The following is a 25,027-nucleotide window of genomic DNA, read 5'->3' as shown; positions in this document are numbered from 1 at the left end:
TGGTCACGTGAGAGCTACGTCATCCACCAACTCGGGTCCCTAATTTCCCCTCCCACCAGCAGTGCGGCAGAGGAGAGCCCGCCCCCCTTCTTTCCCTCCCCCACACCAGGCCTGTTACTCTTTCTTCTTTGGTAATCCCATCTCTCCGTAGTTGTGTTTGCCTTCCTCGGATTACCAGGAAGGGACAGCATCTTCCCCTGGGGCTACTGGCCACTTACACTTTTTGAAAAATTGCCTCTTCCTTCCCTAAACTCCTGGGACAGCAACCTCTCCTTCAGCCTCCCCTCCTCCCAGCTATTAATGTCTATCATTTCCTCTGAAATCTGGTCCCAGATCTGAAACGAAAAAGCCATCAGAAAAGGAGACCTGGAGTAAGAGTGGTTTTTTGTTTTGTTTTGTTTTGGTTTGGTTTGGTTTGGTTTTTTTGTTGTTTTGTTTTTTGTTTTTTTTTTACTTTCTTAAATACTTCTTTTGTTCTTTTTGTTCTGCCCTCTCCCGCCCCCAGCCTGCATTCTTTTGTGGAAAAAAAATACTATAAAGCTATTTTCATTTGAGGGGGAAAAAAGAGTGGGAGTCAGAGTGATGTTGGGTGATGGCCTCCAAAAGCCCCACATTTTCTCACTCGTGGGGAGTGTTACACACTTCACTCCAAACAATCTTAATGTCTTGAGGCCTAGCACATAACACAACCCTGAGCTCATTAGAGTGTTTAAGATTGCATAAATCTTCTGACTAGGCCAGTGTTCTAAACAGGAGAGCTACACACTTTCCCTTGCATGGGTTAGCAAGGAAGAGGCATGGAGCCCTCAGAAGGCAGTAACACAGAAAAGGCTGAGTAGAAGTCCCAGCTACATAGTGGGTATCTGTCCAAAAAGCCATGCACACCGACAAAGTAAATAGCATAAAAGAGAACATTACAAAATATACTTGAGCACAAATAGAGAATATCGCCTTTAAATAAAATAAGTGTTAGAGAAACACTGAGACCAAGATTAAATTGGCTGAATGCAGCCTCTAGTAATTAGTGTGGAACCGTTTCACTGATTAGTTTGGTGAGCTCAATGATCCACCTGTCAGCAATGATTGAACTTTTTTTTATATTTTGGGAAAAGTAATAAAATAGTCTCAGAACATTGGGATCTACAATGGGATAGTCTTTAATAGTTCAGATATAAGGTTATTATCTGAGTATAACTTTCACAATCCACAGACAATGTGGGAGTAAATCACGAGACTGGAGAGTTTGGGAATAGGCAGAAGTCAGAGAAATTCGTATCAGTGGAACTTCTAGGAGGCAGTACGAAGATATGACTGAAATTTAGCAAACAGAAAACCAAATCGACTATGTGATTCTGTGTTCAGAGAAAGATCATGTGCAGCATGGAGCTTACTCGAGCATAGGAATGTATGAAAAGAAGAGTCAGAGGAAAGTGTTCCTAGTTCCCACCCAAGTGCTGTCTGGGAAGGAGAGGGAGTCCTGGCTAAGATGAATGGAACATTCAGCTTTCCTTGGCAGAGCCATCCCCATAATGTGGAAGAGTACTTCAAGCTTCCTTAGCTGAAAGCCACTACTTAAGGTGAACCAATGCCCTTGCTCTGATTTCAGGCTCACTAAGCAACCTTCTGAGGTTGCGGCTTCCCACGTAGTAGCTTGCTTACAGGGAGAATGGTCTGGTAAAACTTACAGAAACCTCCAGTACCCTCTGACCATTGTATTTCTCAGGGTAAATTATTCAGTTGTCACTCCTAATGGGACTTAGCTTCCCTTTTGGCCCACTGGAAGAGAGAGAATGCAGAGTTAATGCATGGCTTCGGCTGTTCAGATCTAGATTTTTTTTAAGATTTTATTTATTTATTCATGAGAGACGCACAGAGAGAGGCAGAGACATAGGCTGGGGGAGAAGCAGGCTCCCTGGGGGAAACCTGATGCCGGACTCTATCCCGTGATCCCTGAGCCACCCAGGCACCCCTAGATCTAGATTTATATGTAAGTCTCTATGAATGGGGGTCTTTCCTTGATAGAGACCTCTGCTTTCAGAAAAAGTCAGAGGTTGATCAGGCAACAATGAGGGCAAGACACTGAGCTGTAAATACAACCCTGTGGAATCTTGTCTGGAAAGCCAGATAACTTGGACTTAGACTACAATCCTCTGTGTTTACCATTTCTGAACTGTACCTCTCTGATGTTTAGCTAATGTGAAAATTACAACTAAGACATTCTGTGGTACATAGGCTCCCAGCACCTCATTCATAGCTGGACAATGGGTTAATATCCAAAGTAGTTAAAAGGCTCCTGCAAATCAACATCTGAAACAACTTTATATTTCACTCTGGGTAAAAAAACAAAGTGCATTTTACATTTTAAATACCCCTTTCATTCCCCCCAGCAAAAGGGTAGGCATTGAGACCAAAACAGACCAACTCAATACTCTCTTACTAAAATTTAAATCTTGAATGCAGATTAAAAACAACAACAACAACACCGAAAATCAGCGGAATTATGGCATCCTGAAGAGACCGTCTGTGAATTCCTCCTACCTATACCCCTCAGAGCTGACCCTAGTCTTCTACAATCCCTCATTGTTTTAGTTAACCTAGTTTGGTTTCTGTTGCCTGCAACCAAACAAAATTAACTATTACACAATATGAAAACAAAAGCAAATACAAAAAGTAACGCAGCTTTTTAAAATAACAATCTTCTATATTTTTTTCCTCACTCTCTGCAGTCCTATTAGTGTTACCATCTACTGATGCTTTTTTGTTTGGGGCACTCTCTAAGACACCTAGCCCATATGACCACATACCAATTTGAGCCAAAAGGTTCCCTTTCAGCAGGGGCTTCACATAGCCTTCTGCAGGCTCAGGAACTTTTAACAGGCTTGTTGGAGGAAATGCTTAAGGATTTTCCTTTCCTTTCCTTTTTTTTTTTTTTTTTTTGGCTTTTGAAACAATCTGTCAGGCAAATAACATGCCATTAAATAGTTGTTGATGGTTGTATAATGGAGAGCAAAGTAGATTTTAAATGCTAGTTTCTAGGTTCCTTGGTAGAAATTGTGGCTTTAAATGACAAAGAGGTGAGATAAATTGAAAGGGTGAGTTTTAAAGAAGGAATGGATTCAACTGAGAAAGGTCTGACAGGGAAGTCTGCCAAACTGGGAAAATCTTAGTTGGGAGTTATACATTGGAATAAACTGGAAAATTTACTGAAGTGGGGGAGGGAGATATTTTATACCAGCAAGGAGCGGGAAGAGTGGCACTTTTGTTCTTGAAGCTGTGTTAAGCTTTATATACTGCTTCGTTCGTTCTAATGTATATATTCAAAACAATCAAAACCCACTCCTATAATTACTTAGCAGCCAAAAATTGAATGATGGACAGTTAAATTTGTTAGTAAGGCTTCATAAATCGAATTCACTTGTCTAGGAGAAAAAAAGGGAGACAAAAAGAACAGTATAAAGAGATGATGCAAAACAAATGTGGTGAAGGTTTTTAGAAAAAAAAGGGTGTGAGACTGGGGAAAGAAGTTTGGACTATAAAAGTTTTGAAGATCAGAAAGCTGTGATGCGTACTTGATTTGCGAATATTCACCAGCAGGGCCCTCTGGGCTCCCTGGCTCACCTCCTGAAAGGGCCTCCCCCACACCGGGGCCCCTCACAGGGGGAGCTTCCTGCCGGCGTGTCATATTTCAACATTCTAAGAAAGAGGCTGCCTGAAGGGTCTATATTTAGAGTATGACTCCCTAGCAGGGACAGCTGAATGTCTGGGGACTAACTTCTGCATACTTTGTCCCTGAGTTCTGAGATTAACCTGAGGGGCTTGTATGGGTGGTGCAGTGAAATTGTAACAAAAGGCAGGGAGTGAAAAGGCCTCTTTCTCTTGATGACTGCTTGGGAGCAGGTGAACCATGCTTTTCGTGAGGGACAAATAACACAGATCTCAGGGGTGTTGCAGTGATTCACAGTCACCCGTAGACCCTCACCACTGTCTCCATTGGAAGATGTCAATGAACTCTAGCTGCTGCTAGGATGACATGTAGTGTGTGAACAACAAATCCCAGAGATACTCTCACTAGTGGCATGATTAAATGAAAATGTCATCTGTTGAGTCTCATTTTCATCAGTGGGATAACAGGGACTTCTCTAATTTATGGGTTACATGAATGAAAGTTTAGAATAGTTTTTAAATAAAGACTTTGAATGAAAACGGGCTAATCTGTGAAGTTACTAATTTCTACAGTTCATCTGAACAGTTTAGATTCATCTGAATTTCGGATCTGCTGAAGTCTGTCCTTTGAAGCCAGAGTGAAAGCCATCCAGTAATATTCTATGAAGTTTTCAGCCATCTGATACTTAATACTATGAGTTTAGCCAGGAATAAGAAAGGGATAATGATTCATTCATCAAAAATGGCAACTATTAAAACACTGACTACCTCACTATAGATTCATTCTATCCATCAGTATATAAATCATATTGAAAGCACACTGGTTTTGTTTGTAAAGGTATGTTTTTAAAGTTTAATATACTGTTTAAAAGCTGTTATTCCCTGTGCAGTCAGTAGAAAACATTTTCAACAGGGTACAAATCAACTTAACCAAATCAGTGAGGCCTCCCTATCAACTGGGAAATCTTATTTATTACATACATATATACACACACACATATGTACCTAACTTGAATTATTTTTTTCTCCAAGTGAAATAGATTGATTTTATTTTCTGGTGATAAAATAGCATAGCTTGCGTCAGTAAAAAAGGAAGGATGAAATAGAACATAAAAGTATCAAAAATATTACTAAATTTCTCACTACTACTTGAGCTTCCTTTTATGCAACCTCCCACCCCCAATTTTTGTGCAGAGACTGGATGTGCAAAAGGGCAGAAATTAAGGAATGGCGGAGGGGGGGATAGGAGTTTCAGAGCAAAGGAAAGGATAAGAACCCCCCCCCCCAAGAAATCTGAGTAACGGCAGACCCAGGAAAAAATGCAGTACCTTCGCGTACTCAGAGAAAGGCAAATTCAAACATTAGAGAGCCACTGGCCTAATGGTATTGTTATAGAGGAAAAGAGTGACAGGGCCCAGTGCGAAGGGGGGTAGGTGCGGGGCAGGCTGGCGCCTGCCGCACTGCTTCTGGGAGTGGAAATTGGGGGCCAGAGCTCACTGGTGACGTGATCGTCACGTGACCAAGAGCTGCCTAGAGCAGAAGTCCTGGTAGCCGCCTCCGTCTGGGTACCAGCCCCCTATTACTCTGCAGGCGTGTGAAGGAAGGAGGAAACTAGCCCCGGACCCCGAGGTCGGTACGAGCCTGGGCTCTGCTTAGAGGCGGGTGGGAATAGGTGAGGGCCATGGGTGCCTCGGATCCCGGTTCAGGCTGATCCGGGCTACGTCCCCTTCCCGCCTACTTTCTAAATACCGCCGCCCCCCTCCCTTGTGCCCTCTTAGTAGAGAGAACTGGCGGACTTCGGGCGGGGGTGAGGGCAGTTAACAGCCTTTGACAAAGACTCCGAAGAAAGGTACCACAATCTGGGTACTCGCGTCCCGAGTCCTGCTCCGCCCACCAAGCACTCCGTCCCCTCGGTTCCCTGTCCATTTGCAGGTCTCTCGGTCCGTTGGCCCATAGGTCGCCCCAAAAGTCGTGCTGAGGGAAGGAGCAAACTGCCTCGGAACCTTGCAGATCCGGGTAAAGGTGGGATGATCCCTGGACCCGGGATGGGGGTGGCGGAGGACGAAGGGCTGGGATCTGCGCGGGCCGGTCCCAGTCGCCCTCTCCTGGCCCCTTCTTTTTCCACACCCCCTCCCATTTCAGTGCAGGGAAAGGGGTGTGGCGGCCTTTGCTGGGGAAATGGCGGACGATAATGGGGGGAGATGGGGGAGGAACCCGCGTTTAGAAAATCGGGAAGGTGTGAGAAATATTTTAAAGTCAAAGGCCGAAAAAACAGAAAAGCGGGCCTTAGGACCTGTGTTCTCAGCGCTGATCACATCCACCCCAGTTTCAGTTCTCCAAAGCCGGGTATCTTGACATCCTTCTGCCACACTGTTCATCAATCCCTCTGGAAGGAATACTGACAGCAGAAGACGAGGGAAGGAGAAGAAATTTACCTGACTTTGGTGGAGGTTGGTGGGAGAAACTGCCCGTGAATCTTTGGGGGTGGGGGCGGGGGTGGTGGAGGAAAGTACCCCAAGTGTTTGCCTCTCCCAGCTACACTCCTGGCTATCATAGCACAGCCCCATCCCCTGCCCTTTTCTGTAAGGCCTGGAAGGGAAATAATGGGTGCTGAGGGTAGAGGATGACAAAAAGGAACAAAGAAATAGTTTCCTAATAATCCATCTGTCTCACCCAAAACTCAGACTCCACTATATTTGTGTCATGAGACACAAACTGAGACATGGCACAGGCCCTAATACCATTTTGAACCCATAGATCATGAAAAGAGAGCTACAGGAGACTTGGGGAGGCTGAAGAGGACTACACTACACCATTGTAAACCCTGGCCCTAAGAATCCTCTTCAGTCAGGTGGAACAAGACCCTCTCTGGTCCTGTCCAAAGGCTGGGACGCACTTGAGCATGGGCCGGGCTCGGGAAGTAGGTTGGATGGCAGCAGGACTGATGATTGGGGCTGGTGCCTGCTACTGTGTTTACAAACTAACCATAGGAAGAGATGATAGTGACAAGTCAGAGGAGGAGGAAGAGGAATGGGACGATGACCAGGAGCTGGATGAGGAGGAACCTGACCTTTGGATTGATTTCACAACTATGGCTCGTCCCTGGAGTGAGGATGGGGATTGGACTGAACCTGGGGCCCCTGGTGGAACCGAGGACAGGCCCTCAGGTGGGGGCAAGGCCAACCGAACATACCCAGTAAAACAGCGCCCATTCCCCTATGAACATAAAAATACTTGGAGTACTCAAAGCTTTAGAAATTTCAGCTGTATTCTTGACCTCTCCAGGCATCCTTTCATTCAGGGAAAAATGTGGTTTGCTCAGCTCAAGGATGCTGGGTTTTCATTTAGCCACGATATCAATAGTCATTTGGCCAACCTCTCCATTGTTGGAAACACGATCCTCACTCCCCACCCTGCTATTAAGCAGAAGGCTCTGGATAACTTGAATGCAAGTGTTGAAAATCAGGGCCAGATTAAGATGTACGTCAATGAAGTGTGTCGGGAGACTGTGTCACATTGCTGCAACTCATTTCTGCAGCAGGCCGGATTAAATTTGTTAATAAGCATGACAGTTATTAATAACATGCTTGCCAAGTCCGTTTCAGACGTGAAGTTTCCTTTGATATCAGAGGGAAGTGAATGTGCTGAGGTTCAGGTTTTGAAACTGTTGATAGGTTTGTCTGAAAAGCCTGTCTTGGCAGGGGAATTGCTGGGGGCCCAAATGCTGCTCTCCTTCACGTCCCTCTTTATCAGGAACGCCAACAGACAGGTTCTCCCCCAAACCCTGGCCTCTTAAATGGCCACCTCGAACAGAATGGAACCGAATCCACCCAAAACCCTTCTGGTGAACACACACTCGTGTCGTTCTCATGCAGAGAATCTGCAGTGGATGCCATCGGAGATCCAGCCTTAGCCAATCACCACATCATGGGGTGAAAGTTACACTTGCTAAATCGAGGACCACACTCTTAGGGGCCAGGCAAGGGTTCTCACAGAGCTTTGAGTGACTCCTTGGTTTTGCAGTCAGTCTGCAGGCAACGTGCATTGTCAGTGACTCCCTTGCGGCCTTCCTCGTGTGGCAAAGGGATCCTTTCAGCTGCCAGCTGTGGCTACAGAACATCATATTAGAGCATCGCGAGGGATGCCTTGCCTGTGCTGGTCTCCCTGTCTAAGCTGGACCGTTTTGGGGAGACCAGACGCATATCGGGCTCGTGCTGAAAATGCATCTGTTGCTGCTTAGGTTGAATTCTTTTTCCTTTACTCCTCCTTTGTGAGGTGATGGATGGTGAACCCGTTGATCCAAAAAGTACACTGCCTTTCTCTGTGCTGTACTGACTTAACTTCACCCACCCAAGCCTATGTTTGTATGTATCATCAATAAAGTTGTGTGCTTTGATTGACAAAAGCAAGACATGGAACTTGTCCTTGAGTTTACAGTCTACATGCAGAGGAAGACAAAAATATGCAACCAATGCGACCTAAGTAGGGTGCTTGCTCCCTGACAGGTGCATACTTCTCAGTGCTCCTAGGAGGCAGGGGGAGAGGCTGGCTGCATGGCTCAATATAAGCCTCAAGAAAGGGCTGGGGGCTGGGGGCGGAAGCAAGGGAGCAGAGGTGGGCTGTGTGGAATTAGGACTCAAGGAGACAGCACTTGTGAAGCAGGTGACTCAGACTCTGGCGCCTGGAGCAGAGCAATCCCTCGATGAAGATGCCTTTCCTTAACTGCCAGCCTAGACAGAAGGTCAGTATCCTTGGGGTTTGTCTGCACAGCCTTGGGGACCACTCAGCAGTGCACCTCTGTGCATTTAATGCACAAGAATGGCAATGACGGTTGTCCCTTGCTGCGTGGTATAGTTCTCTCTGTCCTGCGAAGCAGCTGTTAAACCTACCTCCAGGCCCACTCCCTTCCTTGGGGCCCCAAGCCCAAATCCCTGGCAGAGTGAGAAGGGTTGGCCCCACTTCCTTTGGGGAAGCCTCCTTTCTGGTCTCTCCCCGGTACCTTTAGTGACATCCAAGAAGGGGCCAGTGAAGCACCCCCCTCCCCATGAACTCCCCATCAGGGTGGTAAGGCAGACGCTGGGGTTCCTGGCAGGGCTATGGCTGGTCCATCGGGAGACAGCTCTGCCCCTCCCCCCATCCAAGCTCCTGACACCACTTGGAGGAAAGGAGGAACCCAGCCCTGTGTACAGAACCACTCTGTGGATCCGGACGACTCGTGCTGCCACCCCTCCCAGCACTGCCAGACCCCTCCCGGCAACCCTTGGTCCCTGCATCACCAAAGCCAGGTTCCCTTCCCTTAGGCAGTGCTGTCTCTGTGCCTATTGCCCTCTCCTTGTCTCGCTGGGATGCTGCTCTGAGCCCTGTGCCCTGGGCATCAGCACTGTATGTGTGCTCTGCCCTCTGACTGCTCTCCTCCACACAGACCATAGTCTTATTTTTTCCTCCATTCTCCTTGGGTCTGGGTTGCGGGTAGATCACAACTCTTCAGCTTGTACCCATCTGCCCCGCACTTTGGGCTGACTAGCAAGTGCGGGTGGTTGTCTGCCAGCTCCCAGGACCATCTCTGGGGAGTCTTCTAACTTGCAGTGGGGACACTGCCTCTTCCCAGGCACTGGCACCTTAGATGGCCAGCATGTGACTTGTGGTTGCTGTGACGCCACACCCCCAGCAGGGCGCGCGCGCGCGCGCGCGCGCGCGCACGCACACACACACACACACACACACACACACGCTGGGTGCCACCCTCCCTGGGCTTCCTCTGCTGACTGCTGGGTCCTGTCATGTTTGCTAAGAGTTGCTAATGCGACCACCCCTTTCTCCCAAGCCAGCCTCAGGTGGACTGGGCAATGTTTCCAGTCAGTTTGCTCTGCAGGCAGCTCCCACACTCACCTGTCCCAGTGGAGCATGCTTTGGTCTTTGCTGTCTTCAGCGACAGACACCTCTTTTACCTCAGCACAAAGGCAGGAGATTTTCTACTTCCTCCTGGCTGGGGGTCCCAAATTAACAGGCACTTCCCTGCTCCTCTGTGCTCTGCCAAATCTCCATTTGAGTGCTGGCACAGTTGTCCTCCATCTCCAAGGCAGGCACTTGGCACTTTTAGGCCACAGCTGACTTCTAACCCAGGGAGGGCCTTGGAGACTTTCTGCTCATCTCCTGAGCAACTGTCTGTCACAGGCAAGCCTTGGCATCCAAGGGCCTCCAGGGTGTGGTCTTGGCCCAAGGCAAGAGCCTCCTGTGCATCTGTTGGCCCTGCCCTCCCCCAAACACTCCCCTGTCTGGTAGCTCAGGCCCCCGGTCTGCCCTTTATCCCTTGGTTGGTTGCTGTGCCAGGGCAGGAGCCCTAGGGCCAGTGGAAGGGATTCGGGAGCAGGCCTGCCAGTCAGGTCCTGATTAAGACATTGAGAGGCTATCAGCACCAGGAAGACCATGGTGCCCCCTCCCATACCTAATTCAAAATGAAACAGCATGGGACCACCAAGCACCAAACTTGCCTACCTGCCTGCTGCAACTAACAGATTCTTTTTGGGCTTCTCCATGGTAAACACTTGACAAGGTCATCAAAGCTGCAGCTGTCACACTGTGTGGGGAAGTGCCCTGCCCTGATGGGGCCCACCCCAGCCTAGCCTGCCTCTTGGGTCACTCTGAGGGGCCTAGTTCCCACAGACTGCCTACCAGCTCCAGAAAAGACCTGGTTTTGCTTCTTTTCATCTCCTGATGACATCTACATTTGGTGCCTGTAAGTACTGGTTGCACACTAACTCCCAGTGCCTCCCCAGCTTGCTACCTCTCCTGGGGATTTTGTGATTTAACCCCCACACTCACCTGGCCCCCAATAAGTGCACACACAGGAGGTTGCAGACATCCAGCTTCCCACCGCATACATCCAGTCTCAAACTTTGCCTCCTCGCCCGGTTTCAACCACCATCCCCTCACTTTGATGTGTGCCACCCACAGATAGGCACAGCCCTCACCAAGCCTATGTCTAAGCCACCACAGCACCATTCGGCTTAGAATTTGACCACTGTGGCCATGACTGGCCCCAGGATCCCTTCTGGGGGCTCCCTTGGTCTAGGATTTAGATGGGTGCCTCACTATAGTCCAGCACAGTCCTGCAGAGGATTGGCCAATCAATCCCTTGTCTGCCACTCATGCTGCATGCATCACCCCACCCAGCCTCTGTCACTTCCCTCCTCTCTTTGCTCCTGGCCTCCTGTTCCCCCTGAGGGAAGACTGCTTTTCCCTTATTGCCTCTTGTTTTTGTGTGTGGCTTAGGATGCCCTCCCTCATGCCCTGATTACAGAAAGAGTCTTCTGTAGGGTTTCCTTTTTAAAAATATTTAATTAATTAATTAATTAATTAATTAATTAATTAATTAATTTATGAGAGAGAGAGAGCAAAAGTGTTGAAGAGAGAGAAGCAGGCTGCCCATCCAGCAGGGAGCCCGATGTGGGGGCTTGATCCCAGGACACCGGGATCATGACCTGGGCTAAGGGCAGCTGCGTAATTGACTCAGCCACCCAGGTGCCCCTCCTATATGGTTTGGTTTCTTAATGCCTTCACGCTTTTCCTTGAGGACCATTTGAATGGTAAATGGTTCTCCAACCTTTCATTTTCAGGCTGTAGGTGTCCTTAGGTCTAAAATGAGTCTCTTGTAGACAGCAAATAGATGGGTCTTGCTTTTTTATCCAGTCTGAAGCCCTGCAACCCTGCGTCTTTTGATGGGATCGTTAAGCCCATTCACGTTCAGAGTTACCATTGAAAGATATGAATTTAGTGTCATCATAATACCTACTCAGTCCCTGTTTTTGTGGATTATTTCTTTGGGTGTCCTCCTCTTTCTTTTACAGAGTCCCCCCTTAATATTTCTTGCAGAGCCGGTTTGGTGGTCACATATTCTTTCAGTTTCTGCCTGTCTTAAATGAATAACCCTCAGTAACCCTCGTCGTTAGATCCTCCAGTTTGGATTGCATCTCATTTAATTGATTTTTAATTTCTGCCTGATTAGATCTAAATTCTGCAGTCATGAAGTCTCTTGAATCCTTTATGCTTTTTTTCCAGAGCCACCAGTAGCTTTATAATTGTGCTTCTGAATTGGCTCTCTGACATCGAATTGTAATCCAAATTCTGTACCTCTGTGGCAGAGAGGACTGTTTCTGATTCTTTTGTGGTGAGTTCTTCTTTCTAGTCATTTTGCTCAGTGCAGAGTGGCTAAAAACGAGTTGTACTTGTTAGAAGCGCAAACTCTTCTCTCTGTAGCGTTCCAGCTCTTCTCTCTTTAAATCTCAGGTCGAATTCGTAGGTTTTCAGGATGATTTGAAAGTTATCTAGGTAAGTTGGTGGGGACAGGTGACTTGGGGACCCTACTCCTCCGCCATCTTGCCCCGCCCTCGCCTTCACGCTTTTCCACTTCAAGGGTTGTCTCACAGATCTACTTGGAATTCACCTTCATGCAAGGTGGGAGGTGTGGTCCAACTTTACTTCTTCCCCCAAATGGATAACAGACTAACCCAGCACCATTTATCACTCCATTCTCATGCTGCTGTGTGGCATGTCTGGGATGCTCATGCACCCAGCTGAGCATCCCCTCTGTGGCTCCCTGGTGTGAAGCTTCTCCTGAGGCACAGCTGTCTCCCAGGAAACTCTAACTCACTCAGGGGCCCTCAGCTCACTGGGGCCCCTATGGCAGGTGCCTTGTGTGTGAGCAGGGAGGTGGGTGTTGGTGCTTGTGAGCAAGCCTCTGCCCCAGGTTCCTTCTCAGGACATACTCCTGCCTTTAGGAAACTGTCCTCTGGCCTACTTTAACAACATGGGGAAGTGGGGACTGGTTTCTTCTCTCACCAAAATTACTTTACTTGTGTGAGAGAATAGCAAGTTGAATAGTGTGTTGTCTGTATTTTCATCAATATTAACTATGTTATTGTATCATACATGTGATTTTACATTTTCTAGAGTGTAAAATTATCTTTGTAATGATATACAAAGAAAGGCATAGCAGTTTCTATCTCTTGACAGATATATTGGGTTTGCATAGGAAAAATTCAGTGAGAGACTCATTTTTTTCTTGTTTTTTTTTTGTGCTTTTTGAATTTTGTACATATATATATTTCTATTCCAAAATAAATTTAATAAGAAACAATTATTGTTGATTCATATAAAAGTTCCTGGTGTAGCATTATAATTCTATAGTCATTTTTGTGAACTCTCTTGTTAGTTTATTTTGCTTCCTTTTTTCTGACTTTAAGTACATAAACATAATTTACAAATTATGACAGTTTTGTCTTTTCTTGTACAATATTTTATAGCCCATTTCTTTTTCTTATCTCATTGTACTGTCAAAGACCTTCAGAGCAGCAGTATTGATGTTACAGTGCATACTTGTCTTGTTTCCCATTTTAATGGTTGATGTTTCAGCAGTAAGGTTGATATTTACTGTGTAGATTTTTGAATAAGGAATCCATCATATATTTATATAACAGAATTTATAAAGCAGTAAAAATGAGTGAGCTTGATTTCTATATTTCAGTCTAGACAATTCTCAGTAATCTAATGTGTGAAATGAGCAATTTGTAGAAAGATATGGTATAATGCCATTTATATAATTTTAGGCATATGAAACAATCCTATATAGTATTTTGATACATTTATTTCTAGAGTAATTTAAAGTGCATACTGAAAGATGCACATCAATTTTACAATATCAATTACCTCTGGGAAGGGATGGAACAAAGTGTGACTCCAATGGTTTATGTTGTTTAATTTGATCTGCTAATACAAATCTTTTAAACAAATGCAAGAAAGTGTTCATATTCATTAATTATGAATGATTTGTACATATAATCTCATTTTTCCCTGTATCTCTCTTTTTATTTTTTTTAATTTTTAGAAGATTTTATGTATTTACGACAGAGAGTACACAAGCAAGGAGAAGTGCAGAGGGAGAGGGAGAAGTAGACTTTGATGAGCAGAGAGCCCATCTTTGGGCTTGATCCCAGGACCTGGGGATCATGACCTGAGCTGGAGGCAGATGCTTAATCTATAGAGCCACTCAGGTGCCCCATCTCTATTTTTTTAACTACAAAGAAAGATGTGCTGTTTGCCTAATACAACCAATAAAAAAAGATCCTCACCTAGGCATATCCTAAAATAAGTCTAGAATAATAAAGATTAGGAGAGAGGATTTTACCCTCTAAAATCTTTCGAGGGTAGGGGAAAAGTCATCTACAAATCATATTAGCATCAGACTTCTTATTCATAACACTGGATAGTCGGGATCCCTGGGTGGTGCAGCGGTTTAGCGCCTGCCTTTGGCCCAGGGCGCGATCCTGGAGACCCAGGATCGAATCCCACGTCGGGCTCCCGGTGCATGGAGCCTGCTTCTCCCTCTGCCTATGTCTCTGCCTCTCTCTCTCTCTCTCTCTCTCTCTCTCTGTGACTATAATAAATAAATAAAAAAATTAAATATATATATATATATAAAATAACACTGGATAGTCAATGTCAATGAATAAGTGTCTTTAAATCTTTAGAAAATATTCGTTTCTCTATTATCCTATCTCTAAACACACTATCAAGGGTTATGTGGTGACAGTAAAGATGTTTTTAAGACTGAAAATATTGGCAGCCTGGGTGGCTCAGCGGTTCAGCGCCGCCTTCAATCCAGGGCGTGATCCTGGAGACCTGGGATCAAGTCCCACGTGGGGCTCCCTGCATGGTGCCTGCTTCTCCCTCTGCATGTCTCTCTCTCTCTCTCTCTCTCTCTGTGTGTGTGTGTGTGTGTGTGTGTCTCTTATGAATAAATAAATAAAATCTTAAAAAAAAAGACTGAAAATATTCAGGAAGTTTGTCTCCTGTAGACCTCCTCTTAGGAGTTATTTGAAAATGTCCTCCAACAAAACAAGGTAGTACTCAAGCCAAAGGGAAATACAGAATCAAGGAAATGGCGATCCTAACTTGGGAAAGCAATAAAGGTTAGTTTTAAGATAAGAGCTAAACAGCACACTTTGTTGACCAGACCAAAGTGGAACAAGATGGCAGAGGATTTGAGGTAGTGGGTGAACTCATGAACAAAGGGGGACTTGGTAAAGTCAGTTGAGAGGTTAGAAAAACTAGAGGCAAATAAGGGAGGAAAAACAAGTAGCAGAATCTCTAAGAAAATATTACAGTGATGGTTCCCAATAAGCCATGCCTTCCCGTATCCATACCATTGTGTGGTCCCCTCCCACATTGACTCTGGACTTGACCATGTGAATTTTGGGGGGCAGTTTGAAAATAAGGAAAATGACCCATAAAGAGGCTTGACCCATAAAGCCCCATTTTCCATGGGGCTTGCACTCTTCCTACTCTGAAACCACCATGTGTGGAAGTCCAAGCTAACCTGCTAGAGGAAAAAATCATGTAGAATAGACATGAACTGTCCCAACTGAGGACCCTTAGAAAGAGCTGTCAGATAAAATATAGGACTCTCAGTTAAAATTGAATTTCAAATGAACATAAAACATTTTTTCAGTATAAGTATGCCCCAAACATTGCATGGGACAAACTTATACTAAAACAATTATTAATTATTTATTTGAAATCCAAATTTAACTGGGCATCTTTTATTTTTATTGCTAAATCTATCAGGAGCAGGGGGAGATGCAGAAGGAAGGGGGAAAGCAGACTCTCTGCTGAGCTGGGAGCCCGACTGCAGCATCATGACCTGAGCTGAAGGCAGACACTTAATTGACTGAGCCACCTAGGTGCCCTTTAGTTTACTTTTATATTATGTTCTGTAACAACTGAATCTCCCAGTAAATTTTTTGCTTTCAACTCCATAAGTTGAAAATCATGAACAGAATTTAGATGATTGTAACTGTATAAATGATGCTCATTGCTGACACATGTAGCGTCCTAATACTCAAATCTATTTTGTATAGTTTTAGAAAATGATTCACATATCACCTTGGGGATGATATTTCAAGTTGGCAAAAGACTTAATAAAATACAGCCGGCATAACTTGGTATGTAGAAGATGATGAAAAAATAAAGGACAGTAGAGCTGGTATCCTTATTCTAGAAAGTGAGAAGTGAACAAATCCTGGTGGAAGTTTAGGGAAAAAATGTTCATGTATATCATTTAAAGTTACATTTAGCTACTTTATTTTAATTGATTTCATGGCCAATTTCCTCCATAAGAAAGCAAGCTTCATAAAGGCTATCTCTGTCTTGCTTGCTACCAAATTCCAAATGCTTTGAATAGTGCCTGGCACACATGGTGCTCAATAAATAGCTGTTGACTGTACGATGAATCTATGCTTGCTAATAACACTATAAACATTAGGAATAAGAGAGGGGGAAGAAGAATTATAAAATAAGTGAGCTACAGTGTCCTATTTTCATAGCAGAAGGTCATTAGAGGTACAAGCGTATTTTTGGCATTTTGTAGAAAACCACAAGCTAGTTCTCAGTCTTGGCGCTAGAAGCATTTTGGGCTGGAGACTGTTCTGTGCATTGCAGTATCCCTGGCCTTTACCTTCCAAGATGTCAGTAGTGCCGTTTTCCTCAAGTTGCGACAACTAAAAATGTCTCTAGTCACTGACAGATTTCCCCTGGGGGCGCAAAATTCTGGTTGAAAACCACAGCAACAGAAGGACCTAAAAATCAGAACAGTTGAGAAAGGTTCCCACTGGACTCTAGAGAGTGGTACCATGTCTAGGGAAGAACAGGAGGGGAAAATTATTCAATTTCATCATAAATTCTGTACAAAATGTATTGTTATCATAGGCATGTATTGGTCTGAGAAATATTAATGTTTATAGAAAAGTAGCAATGAAGCGAATCAATGAGACTTTGAGAAAAGCTAGCAATATAGGATGAGAGAGAAGGAAGAAGTCAGTAATAACTAGGTGTCTGGCAGTTGCAACCGGATGGATGGTGGTTGTGTCCACGGAGACAGAGAAGACAAGAGGTGGAAACATTTTCGTATGGGACTGGAGAATGATGGCTCCAATTTCAAACATGTTGAACATGAAATATCTGCAGTATATGCAATCTGTTGGCATTAATTAATCTTGAAACTCAGGATATATTGACTTATGAGTCATTAACATATAGATGATAACTGAAGCCACAGCAGTGGATGAATTTCCTGAAAAGAGAAGAGACCTGAAAACAGCACCTCAAGATAAAGAGTGTGTCACTTTCTGTTTTTTTCCCATGCATCTGCATTTTAAAAATTAATTAGGACCACATCATAAATGTTATTTCACACATATTTAAAACAAAATTCTCTTTGCAAACATAATGCTTATTTATTGAAAATATTTTAAAAATATAGAGGTAAGCACAAATTTCTGTCCAGAATCAGAATTGCAGCTTTAATGCCAGACAATCAAATTGAGTAGGCACTGAGCACTAATTATGTGTGAGGCAGATGGAGATTCAATAGTAAAGAAAACAGTCACCATTCTTGTGTTCACAGAGCTTACCATGTAATGGGGAACACAGAAAACACAATGGAGTGTGATGAATGCCAAGAAAATTAGTGATGAAAAGCCACTTCAACTAAAGATGCAATAGGATATGATTTAAGCATCTTTTGTGTTACCCATTTTTCTCTTAATAGACACAAACTCAGTTGCCAAGAGAGGAAGAAACTGTGTTGTGTGTTTCTTTCCCCCCTGCGCCATGTAAGAAAGCTCAGAAAGGCTGGCAGAAAACATGCCGTTGTTTGCCTTTCCTGGCCTGACTAGAGACTCTGTTGAAACCAAGCCTGGGAGGATACTGAGCTCTAACTCCTTCATAGATAGCATCTCCATTAATTTGTAGTTAATTTTTTTAGTGTACTAAGAACACTCCATGTGAGAAATAGTCTCTTAATAAATTTGTATATTTCTTTTTTTAATTTTTTTATTTATTTATGATAGTCACAGAGAGAGAAAGAGAGAGAGGCAGAGACATAGGCAGATGGAGAAGCAGGCTCCAAGCACCGGGAGCCCGATGTGGGATTCGATCCCCGGTCTCCAGGATCGCGCCCTGGGCCAAAGGCAGGCGCCAAACCGCTGCACCACCCAGGGATCCCGAATTTGTATATTTCTTAAAGCACGCACAAGTTGACAACAAGAGCCACTACAGAGCAGGATATCCATAATAAGAAGCATAGAGAAATGGGCAAAATAATGAGTAACAGAGACAGGTCAATTTGCAGGAAGTAATCTGTCACCAAGGTAGTGCTGGAGAGGAGTCTTCCCCTAAGCAGCAAGGAAGAGGAGAGACTGCACATGCTACAGCCCCATAGCTACCTCTGTCTAATGGGACAGAGACATAAGGAAATGGGACATAAGGAAAATTTTTGGTATCAGGGAAAACAACTCTGACCCTTGTCTTTTAAAAAAAAAAGATTTTATTTATTTATTCATGAGAGACACAGAAAGAGAGGCAGAGACTTAGGCAGAGGGAGAAGCAGGCTCCCTGGGGGAGCGGGACTCCATCCCAGGATTCTGGGATCAGGACCTGAGTCAAAGGCCTCAATCACTAGGCCACCCAGGTGCTCCCTGACACTTGTCTTTGATGGATTTTCTAAAAAAAGAACTGGTTCAATAAAACCTGATATCCCTCAAAGATGAGGAATCAAAATAGAAGTGGCCCAATAGGTAAACATAAGTAATACACCACACTGAGAGAAAAAGGGCCTGAAAAATGCAGGACAGATAAAGAAAACTCATCAGAAAAAAAGTAGATGAAAATTGTCACCAAATATTTCTCCATAAGTTAGAAAGTTTTAATGAAGCAATTAAGCAAGAGCTCAAGAAAGGGATGGCAAGATAAGAATAAACCACAATATGAGCTGTCAGGCCTCAGGAAAAATGTTAGAGAATCACAAGGAGGAAAACAAAAGTGACAGAAGCACAGGGAAGAAAGAAACTATAGCAAAACTCTAGCAATTGCTGTCAAGTCTATGTAAATTTAGGACAAAGACCAAAACAAATGCAGTGACTGTGGTTATGGAACAAATGTAATGGTGATAACCCAGACGAAATAGAAATGATATAACTAACAGTAATTGGGAGAGGGAAGAAAAAGGTGGGAGGTAATATAAATATGTTGATGTTCTTATCCTTAGCAGCTGCAGTCAAAAGACACCATCTAAAGCAGACAAACCTGGCAATAAAGGTCTAAGTATATTCAGTAGCACAAAGGGAAACACCAAGAAATATAGCTTAATCAACTAAAATTGGGTGGATAAAAAGAGGAAAGGGAGAAGGGAAGAAAAGGAAATATGTATAAGCATTGAATCGTTATTTGTAATATCAAGAAAAAATAGGAAATAAAACATTAAATATCCACACATAGGGGACTATGTAATTATGACATATTTATGCAATAAAAGATTATTCGGCTATAAACCAAAAAACATTTTTATGTAATGATATAAAATGATTGAGAAGATTTTTATATATGTGTTAACACACACACACATATATATATAATCATCTATGTATATACATAGCTATAAAATTTCTCTAGAATGGTGCACGAGAAACTGGTAATATTGCCTGTGGTGGGGGAGAGCTGGGTAGTGGTGACAGAGAGGTGGGAAGGAGATTTTTAATGTATACCCTTTGTTATGTTTTGAACTTTTTTATCTTTTGAACTTTGAACCATTAGGATATTACTAATTTTTTACAATAAATTGAAGATGACGTATAAAGAATTGGTTGACCTATCTTTGCACAGCCTTGTGGACAGCACGTTATGTGAGATGCCTGATATATGCTTTGTAGAGCTTCGTAATTCCACATACAGTGTTTCTTGTTCCAGCCCCCAAGGACTGAGGCAAACATATAGGGAGGGAGGGCAGTGTCCTGGTTACCTACTTGGCCCCCTGCATCCCCACCAATTCTTAACCTTGGTCTGGTGCAATCCCTTTAGCAAGTAAACATGATACTGTTACAAAAAATTCAACTAATTTGAATTACAGGGGGAAATAATTCTCCATGTAAATAATGTTCTTATGTAGCCCATTCACCATTCAAACTACTGAGGATTATAACCTCACACAAAGAGAAGCAAGCTACTGCCTGTACCTTACTCAAGAAACCTAAAGTTCTTAAAGCTCATTTTAAAAACTTGTAGCCATCACTTTAGAGTTTTGCTAAATTCCAAAAGCTTTCCTTACACATCAGGAAGCAGGCCTGGAAGACTCTGACTATAGATCTTTGCTAGATGCTACAGGTAGTGAGAATTTGGGACCTAAAGGAAGTGTCCATTGGAGAGGAATTTTGTGGAGGGAGAGAGAAGAAGGAATAACAACCAGTCACATCTTCTGGCTCAAAGCAATTCCTAGATAGAAACCCTGGGGTTTCGTCAATCTTGTCAATCATTTGATATCACTACATAAAATGTTTTTTGGTTTATAGCCGAATAATCTTTTATTGCATAAATATGTCATAATTATATAGTCAGTCCCCTATGTGTGGATATTTAGTGTTTTATTCCCCATTTTTCTTGATATTACAAATAACGATTTAATGCTTATATATATTTCCTTTTCTTCCCTTCTCCCTTTCTTCTTTTTATCCACTAAATTTTAGTTGATTAATACACCCTGGGGGACAGGGGTATCTTAGAAATTATTAGATCAGCTATTGGAAAATCTCAGAGCACTGGGGTTAGTTTCTCACTTCCTTAGGCACAAACTGCAAAAAGTGTGGGGTCTGACACAGGGCAGCCCAGGTAGCAAGGTAGAACAGGCTGAGAGAGAAGACTGGTGGGAACTTACCCCTCTCCCCATCACCTCCCTTACCTTCGCATGCCCCTTCCCCCCGCCCTGTGTAGAGTCACCAAGTCCATCTACTACCCAATTGAAAAGTCTGGATAGTGAAAAACACAGAACTCTAGATACATATTTACACATTGACAATTGGTCCTTATGAGATGCAAATATTTATTCAAAGGGAGATCCATGACATGGTTATTTGAAGTACTTATTTGTAGTAATAAGTTGAGCCATCAAACTACCTTTCCTTCCTTCCAAATCATCCCATATCCATACATCCAAAAACAAAGGACAATAGAATACAGATGGCTAAACTTAATGGAGACCTTGTCAGGGTTAAAAAAAAAAATGCTTGAATAAACCAGAAGAACCAGTCTAAACTACTCCATTGCCAGGGGAGAAGGAGCAAGAGAATACAGATGAAAAATGAAAGGGCCTATAGGGAACATAGGGGAGAGCATTTTGGGGAACAATAGGACTTAACTTTTTTTATATATATTTTAAGATTTTATTTACTTTTTTGTATATTTTTTATTGGAGTTCGATTTGCCAACATATATTATAACACCCAGTGCTCATCCCATCAAGTGCCCCCCTCAGTTCCCGTCACCTGGTCACCCCATTCCACCGCCCACCTCCCCTACCACTACCCCTTGTTCATTTCCCATAGTTAGGAGTCAATTCTTGTTCTTTTCCTTTTCCCTCCTCTTTTGGAGTGATCATGGTGAAGCACTGGAACTTTCCCCCCTTTTTTATTGCTGTTCTGAAAGCAGCAGAAACCATAGATAGGTCCAGTGTGTTGGCACATGGAATAAGAACAGTGAAATCAAAGTACAGGGCAGCCCAGGTGGCTCAGCGGTTTAGCGCCCCCTTCAGCCCAGGGTGTGATCCTGGAGGCTCCGGATCGAATCCCACGTTGGGCTCCCTGAATGGAGTCGGCTTCTCTCTCTCTCTCTCTCTCTCTCTCTCTCTCTCTCTCTCTCTGTGTGTGTGTGTGTGTGTCTCTCATGAATAAACAAATAAAATCCTAAAAAAAAGTACAATAGCATTGTAAGAGGAGGTAAAGGACATGCCTATTCACGAGGGAACAAAAACAGACAAATACGTGGGAATGAAACCCAGAAAGAAATGGGAAAGATCATTATAAAGAAAGCTTCACTAAGTGAAATAAGGATTTAGATAAACGTACCTACATGGGAAAATTGTAAAGATGCCAATTCTTGTCAATTAAAGCACAAACTTAGTTTAATGTCAATTAAAACGTTTTAAAAAATTGGAAATCTGCAGGAACAGGGCGACAGACTGTGGCGGGCCACCCTGCCTTCCTGCCACCGCCACCACGGCTGGCTCAGCTCAGGGCTGTGTGTCGCCAGGCCTGATCCCTGCAGCGCGGGCGAGCGGCCTCCCCGGCCTCCGCCGGCCTCCACCGGGCTCAGGGAGTCTGAGTGCGTCACCTGGACTCTTGCAGTTCCCAGCAGAGTACGTGCCACAAAGCAGATGTGATGGGCAGCAGAAGCTTATAATTCTACAGATGACAAAGAAGCCCGTAGGTGGGGGATCCTCTCTCACCCCAAATCTGGGAGAGTGATTTCCCAGCGATTACTTTGGCTGACACAAACAAAAAACAGGATTCTTCTCTTCTTTTTGGCCGCAAAATGCCTAAGTGCACCACACATACCGTGAGGGAAGAAAGGCAGAGCCTCTTGGATGATGGTGGTGGACATTCCACTGGAAGAATGAGGGCAGAGTGTGATATCTACACCACAAGGGTGCAGTGTGAACTTCCTCATCTCCCTCCCCATTCAGCTCCTTGCCTCCTCTATCCACTGTGGTGTTTGGTGAGTTTTTCCATCACTCTGGACAAGAGGAGGAATTCCTCAATTTTAACGTCAGGGAGGGGGTGGTGTTTTAAGCAGTGCCTCGACCAAAGCACTCTCCTGTGGTTTCCCCACACCAGAATCAGAAAGCTGCTGGGGGGGGGGTGAGGGGGTGTCCCTGGATGGCTCAGCAGTCCCGCATCTGGCTCCCTGCATGGAGCCTGCCTCTCTCTCTGCCTCCCTCTTTCCCTCTCCCCACCACTCTCTCTGCGCTTCTCATTAATAAATAAAATCTTTAAAAAAAAAAGAAAGAAAGAAAGAAAGAAAGAAAGAAAGAAAGAAAGAAAGAAAGCTGCTCACCGGCCACTCAGAAGAGGCCTTTCAGAAGCCAGGGGATGAATACAGCAAGGCCAATAAAGAGTACTATTTTTGGAACACCTCCTTGTTCAGATAGGTTTTGAATTTTTATTACATGGGGAGGTAGGTACCTGTCATGGAGGAGCTGTATGTGTTTTTGATCTGCCAGAAGATGGAGTACTGGGGCATTGAGGAGCTCTTCATCAGCTTCTGCTGTAGTAAGCCCTACCAGGAAAGCAAGGAAGAAAACCACAAGGACTGGAACCAGAAAAGCAGGAGTACCAACTCCTCTGAAGAGTCTTCTCTGAGAAGGAGCTGGAGAAGTTTGACAAGATGTGATTTAGTCAACTCTGGAAGAAGACCTGGATTTGAATGGAAAGCCCAGCCTACTGCTTGTCTGCCAAGCTCATTGCCATCTCCTCCTTGAACATGATGCTGGCCTCCATTGAGGCTATGTGTGTCCACAGTATATCAGAGTTTCAGAATGAGGATGAAGAAATGGATGACCTCATGCTGGAAGGCTTGGAGACCCATGCATCACTTGGTTCACCTGTGAGTTTACCATCTAGCTGGTTGCTGCTCCCTGTCAAAAGAAATTCTGGAAAAACGCTCTGAACATAATTGACCTCATCTTCCTTATTCTCTTCTATATCACCTTGGCAGTAGACACCAAGGAGGAAGAGAGTGAGGACACTGAGAACATGGGCAAGGTGGTTGAGATCCTCAGGCTTATGAGGATTTTCCAAATTCCCATGCTTGTCTGGCACTCAGTAGGACTTTGGTCTCTAGGTCACACTGAGACATAGCTATCATGAAGTTGGGCTGCTGCTTCTCTTTCTCTCTGTGGGCTTTTCCATCTTTTCTGTGCTTATCTACTTGGAGGAGAAAGATAACCACATATCCAGCCTTACCAGCATCCCTGTCTGCTGGTAGTTAGCCATCATCAGCTTGACTACTATGGGTCACGGAGACACCCACCCAGTCACCTTGGTCAGGAAGCTTATTGACAGCATGCGCATTATCTGTGGCATCGTGGTGGTGACCCTTCCTATCACCATTATCTTCAACAACTTTTCCAGAAGCAGGACACTGATGTGGACCAATGCAGTGAGGACCCACCAGAGAAGTATCATGAGCTACCTTACTATAACATTAGAGATATTTATGCACACTGGATGCATGTCTTTGTTACCAGTCTATCTTCTGTGGGAATTGTGATGAACAATCCCAATTCCACAGATGCTTCAAGCATTGAAGACAATGAGGATGTTTATAACACAGCATCCTTGGACAATTGCACTGCAAAATGAGCAAGGACATTTGTGCCTATATCTTGTTTCCTTTCATGATGTTAGGTTAATGGAACTTTATGAACCTCAATGGGTTCATTCAAATCATTTAATTCAGGATGCCTGGGTGGCTCAGTGGTTGGGCACCTGCCTTCTGCTCAGGTTGTGATCCCGAGGTCCTGGGATGGAGTCCCACATAGGGGTACTCACAGGAAGCCTGCTTCTCCCTCTGCCTACGTCTCTGCCTCTCTCTCTCAGTCTGTGTCTCTCATGAATAAATAAATCTTTAAAAAATAAAATAAAATCATTTAATTCTCAGGGTGTACCTTTCAGCCATATTTGGACATTCATTGCTCCAAAATGATAGAATCTCCTTTGTTTTGATCACTTAAGTGAATTAAATGCCTTGCTCTGCAATTTATTTTTTTACAAGAGAGAGTTTTGGGATGCCTGGGTGGCTCAGTGGTTGGGCAGCTGCCTTCAGCTCAGGTCGTGATCCCAGGATCTGGGATGGAGTCCCGCATTGGGCTCCTGTGAAGAGTCTGCATCTCCCTCTACCTATGTCTCTGCCTCTCTGTCTCTGTGTGTCTTTAAAGAATAAATAAATAAATCTTTAAAAAAAAACAAGAGAGTTGTGATAAGATTTTGGGAAAAATGATAAATGGTATTTGGTGGGATTTATTACTATGGCTTATGTATCAATCTGTGTTTGTCATTTACTCACACTAAGGTAACTGTAAATTACTGATAAGTAGAATCAAAGGCCCAACAACTGAAGACTACTTGCATGTAAGGTTCACAAAATGAGACAATGCATATAAACCCATGCTCATGTCCTAGATAGACATGGAAATTAGGGGCCTAATAGACTTGCCTTATTCAGTATGGGGAAAAAATTGAATTCTGCAATAAATGCCATTAGTATAACTAATTATACATGTATTTTTTAAAGATTTTATTTATTTATGTGATGGAGAGAGGGAGAGAGTACAAGCAGGGGGAGCGGCAGGCAGAGGAACAGGGAGAAGCAGGCTGCTGCTGAGCAGGGAGCCTGATGCAAGTCTCCATCCCAGGACTATAGGATCATGACCTGAGCCGAAGGCAGATGCTTAACTGACTGAGCCACCCAGGCTCTCCACTAATTA

At 44.0% G+C, this 25,027-nt stretch overlaps 1 protein-coding gene and 1 pseudogene across 3 annotated transcripts; both read left to right on the top strand.

The window, feature by feature from the left end:
- Window positions 1–5,194: 5,194 nt before the first annotated feature.
- LOC129518748 (protein ARMCX6-like) lies at window positions 5,195–8,074 on the top strand. 3 transcript variants are annotated; one of them, XM_055338967.1, is made up of 4 exons: window positions 5,195–5,292; window positions 5,596–5,679; window positions 5,990–6,113; window positions 6,421–8,074. In XM_055338967.1, exon 4 carries the CDS (start codon window positions 6,566–6,568, stop codon window positions 7,457–7,459), a length of 894 nt encoding a protein of 297 aa, XP_055194942.1. In that variant the 5' UTR covers window positions 5,195–5,292; window positions 5,596–5,679; window positions 5,990–6,113; window positions 6,421–6,565; the 3' UTR covers window positions 7,460–8,074. The 3 variants fall into 3 exon arrangements, with proteins under 3 accessions (XP_055194942.1, XP_055194941.1, XP_055194943.1); XM_055338966.1 differs by having other exon boundaries at window positions 5,201–5,296; XM_055338968.1 differs by having other exon boundaries at window positions 5,201–5,296; window positions 5,596–5,685.
- An 11,265-nt stretch (window positions 8,075–19,339) lies between these two features.
- LOC129517991 (potassium voltage-gated channel subfamily S member 3-like) lies at window positions 19,340–23,903 on the top strand (annotated as a pseudogene).
- Window positions 23,904–25,027: the final 1,124 nt, after the last annotated feature.

The sequence above is a fragment of the Nyctereutes procyonoides genome, unplaced genomic scaffold, assembly GCF_905146905.1.
Source record: "Nyctereutes procyonoides isolate TBG_1078 unplaced genomic scaffold, NYPRO_anot_genome, whole genome shotgun sequence".
In the NCBI taxonomy this organism is placed as follows: domain Eukaryota; kingdom Metazoa; phylum Chordata; class Mammalia; order Carnivora; family Canidae; genus Nyctereutes; species Nyctereutes procyonoides.
The sequence above is the reverse complement of the archived record's forward strand: the minus strand, read 5'-3'. Positions and strand labels throughout refer to the sequence as shown.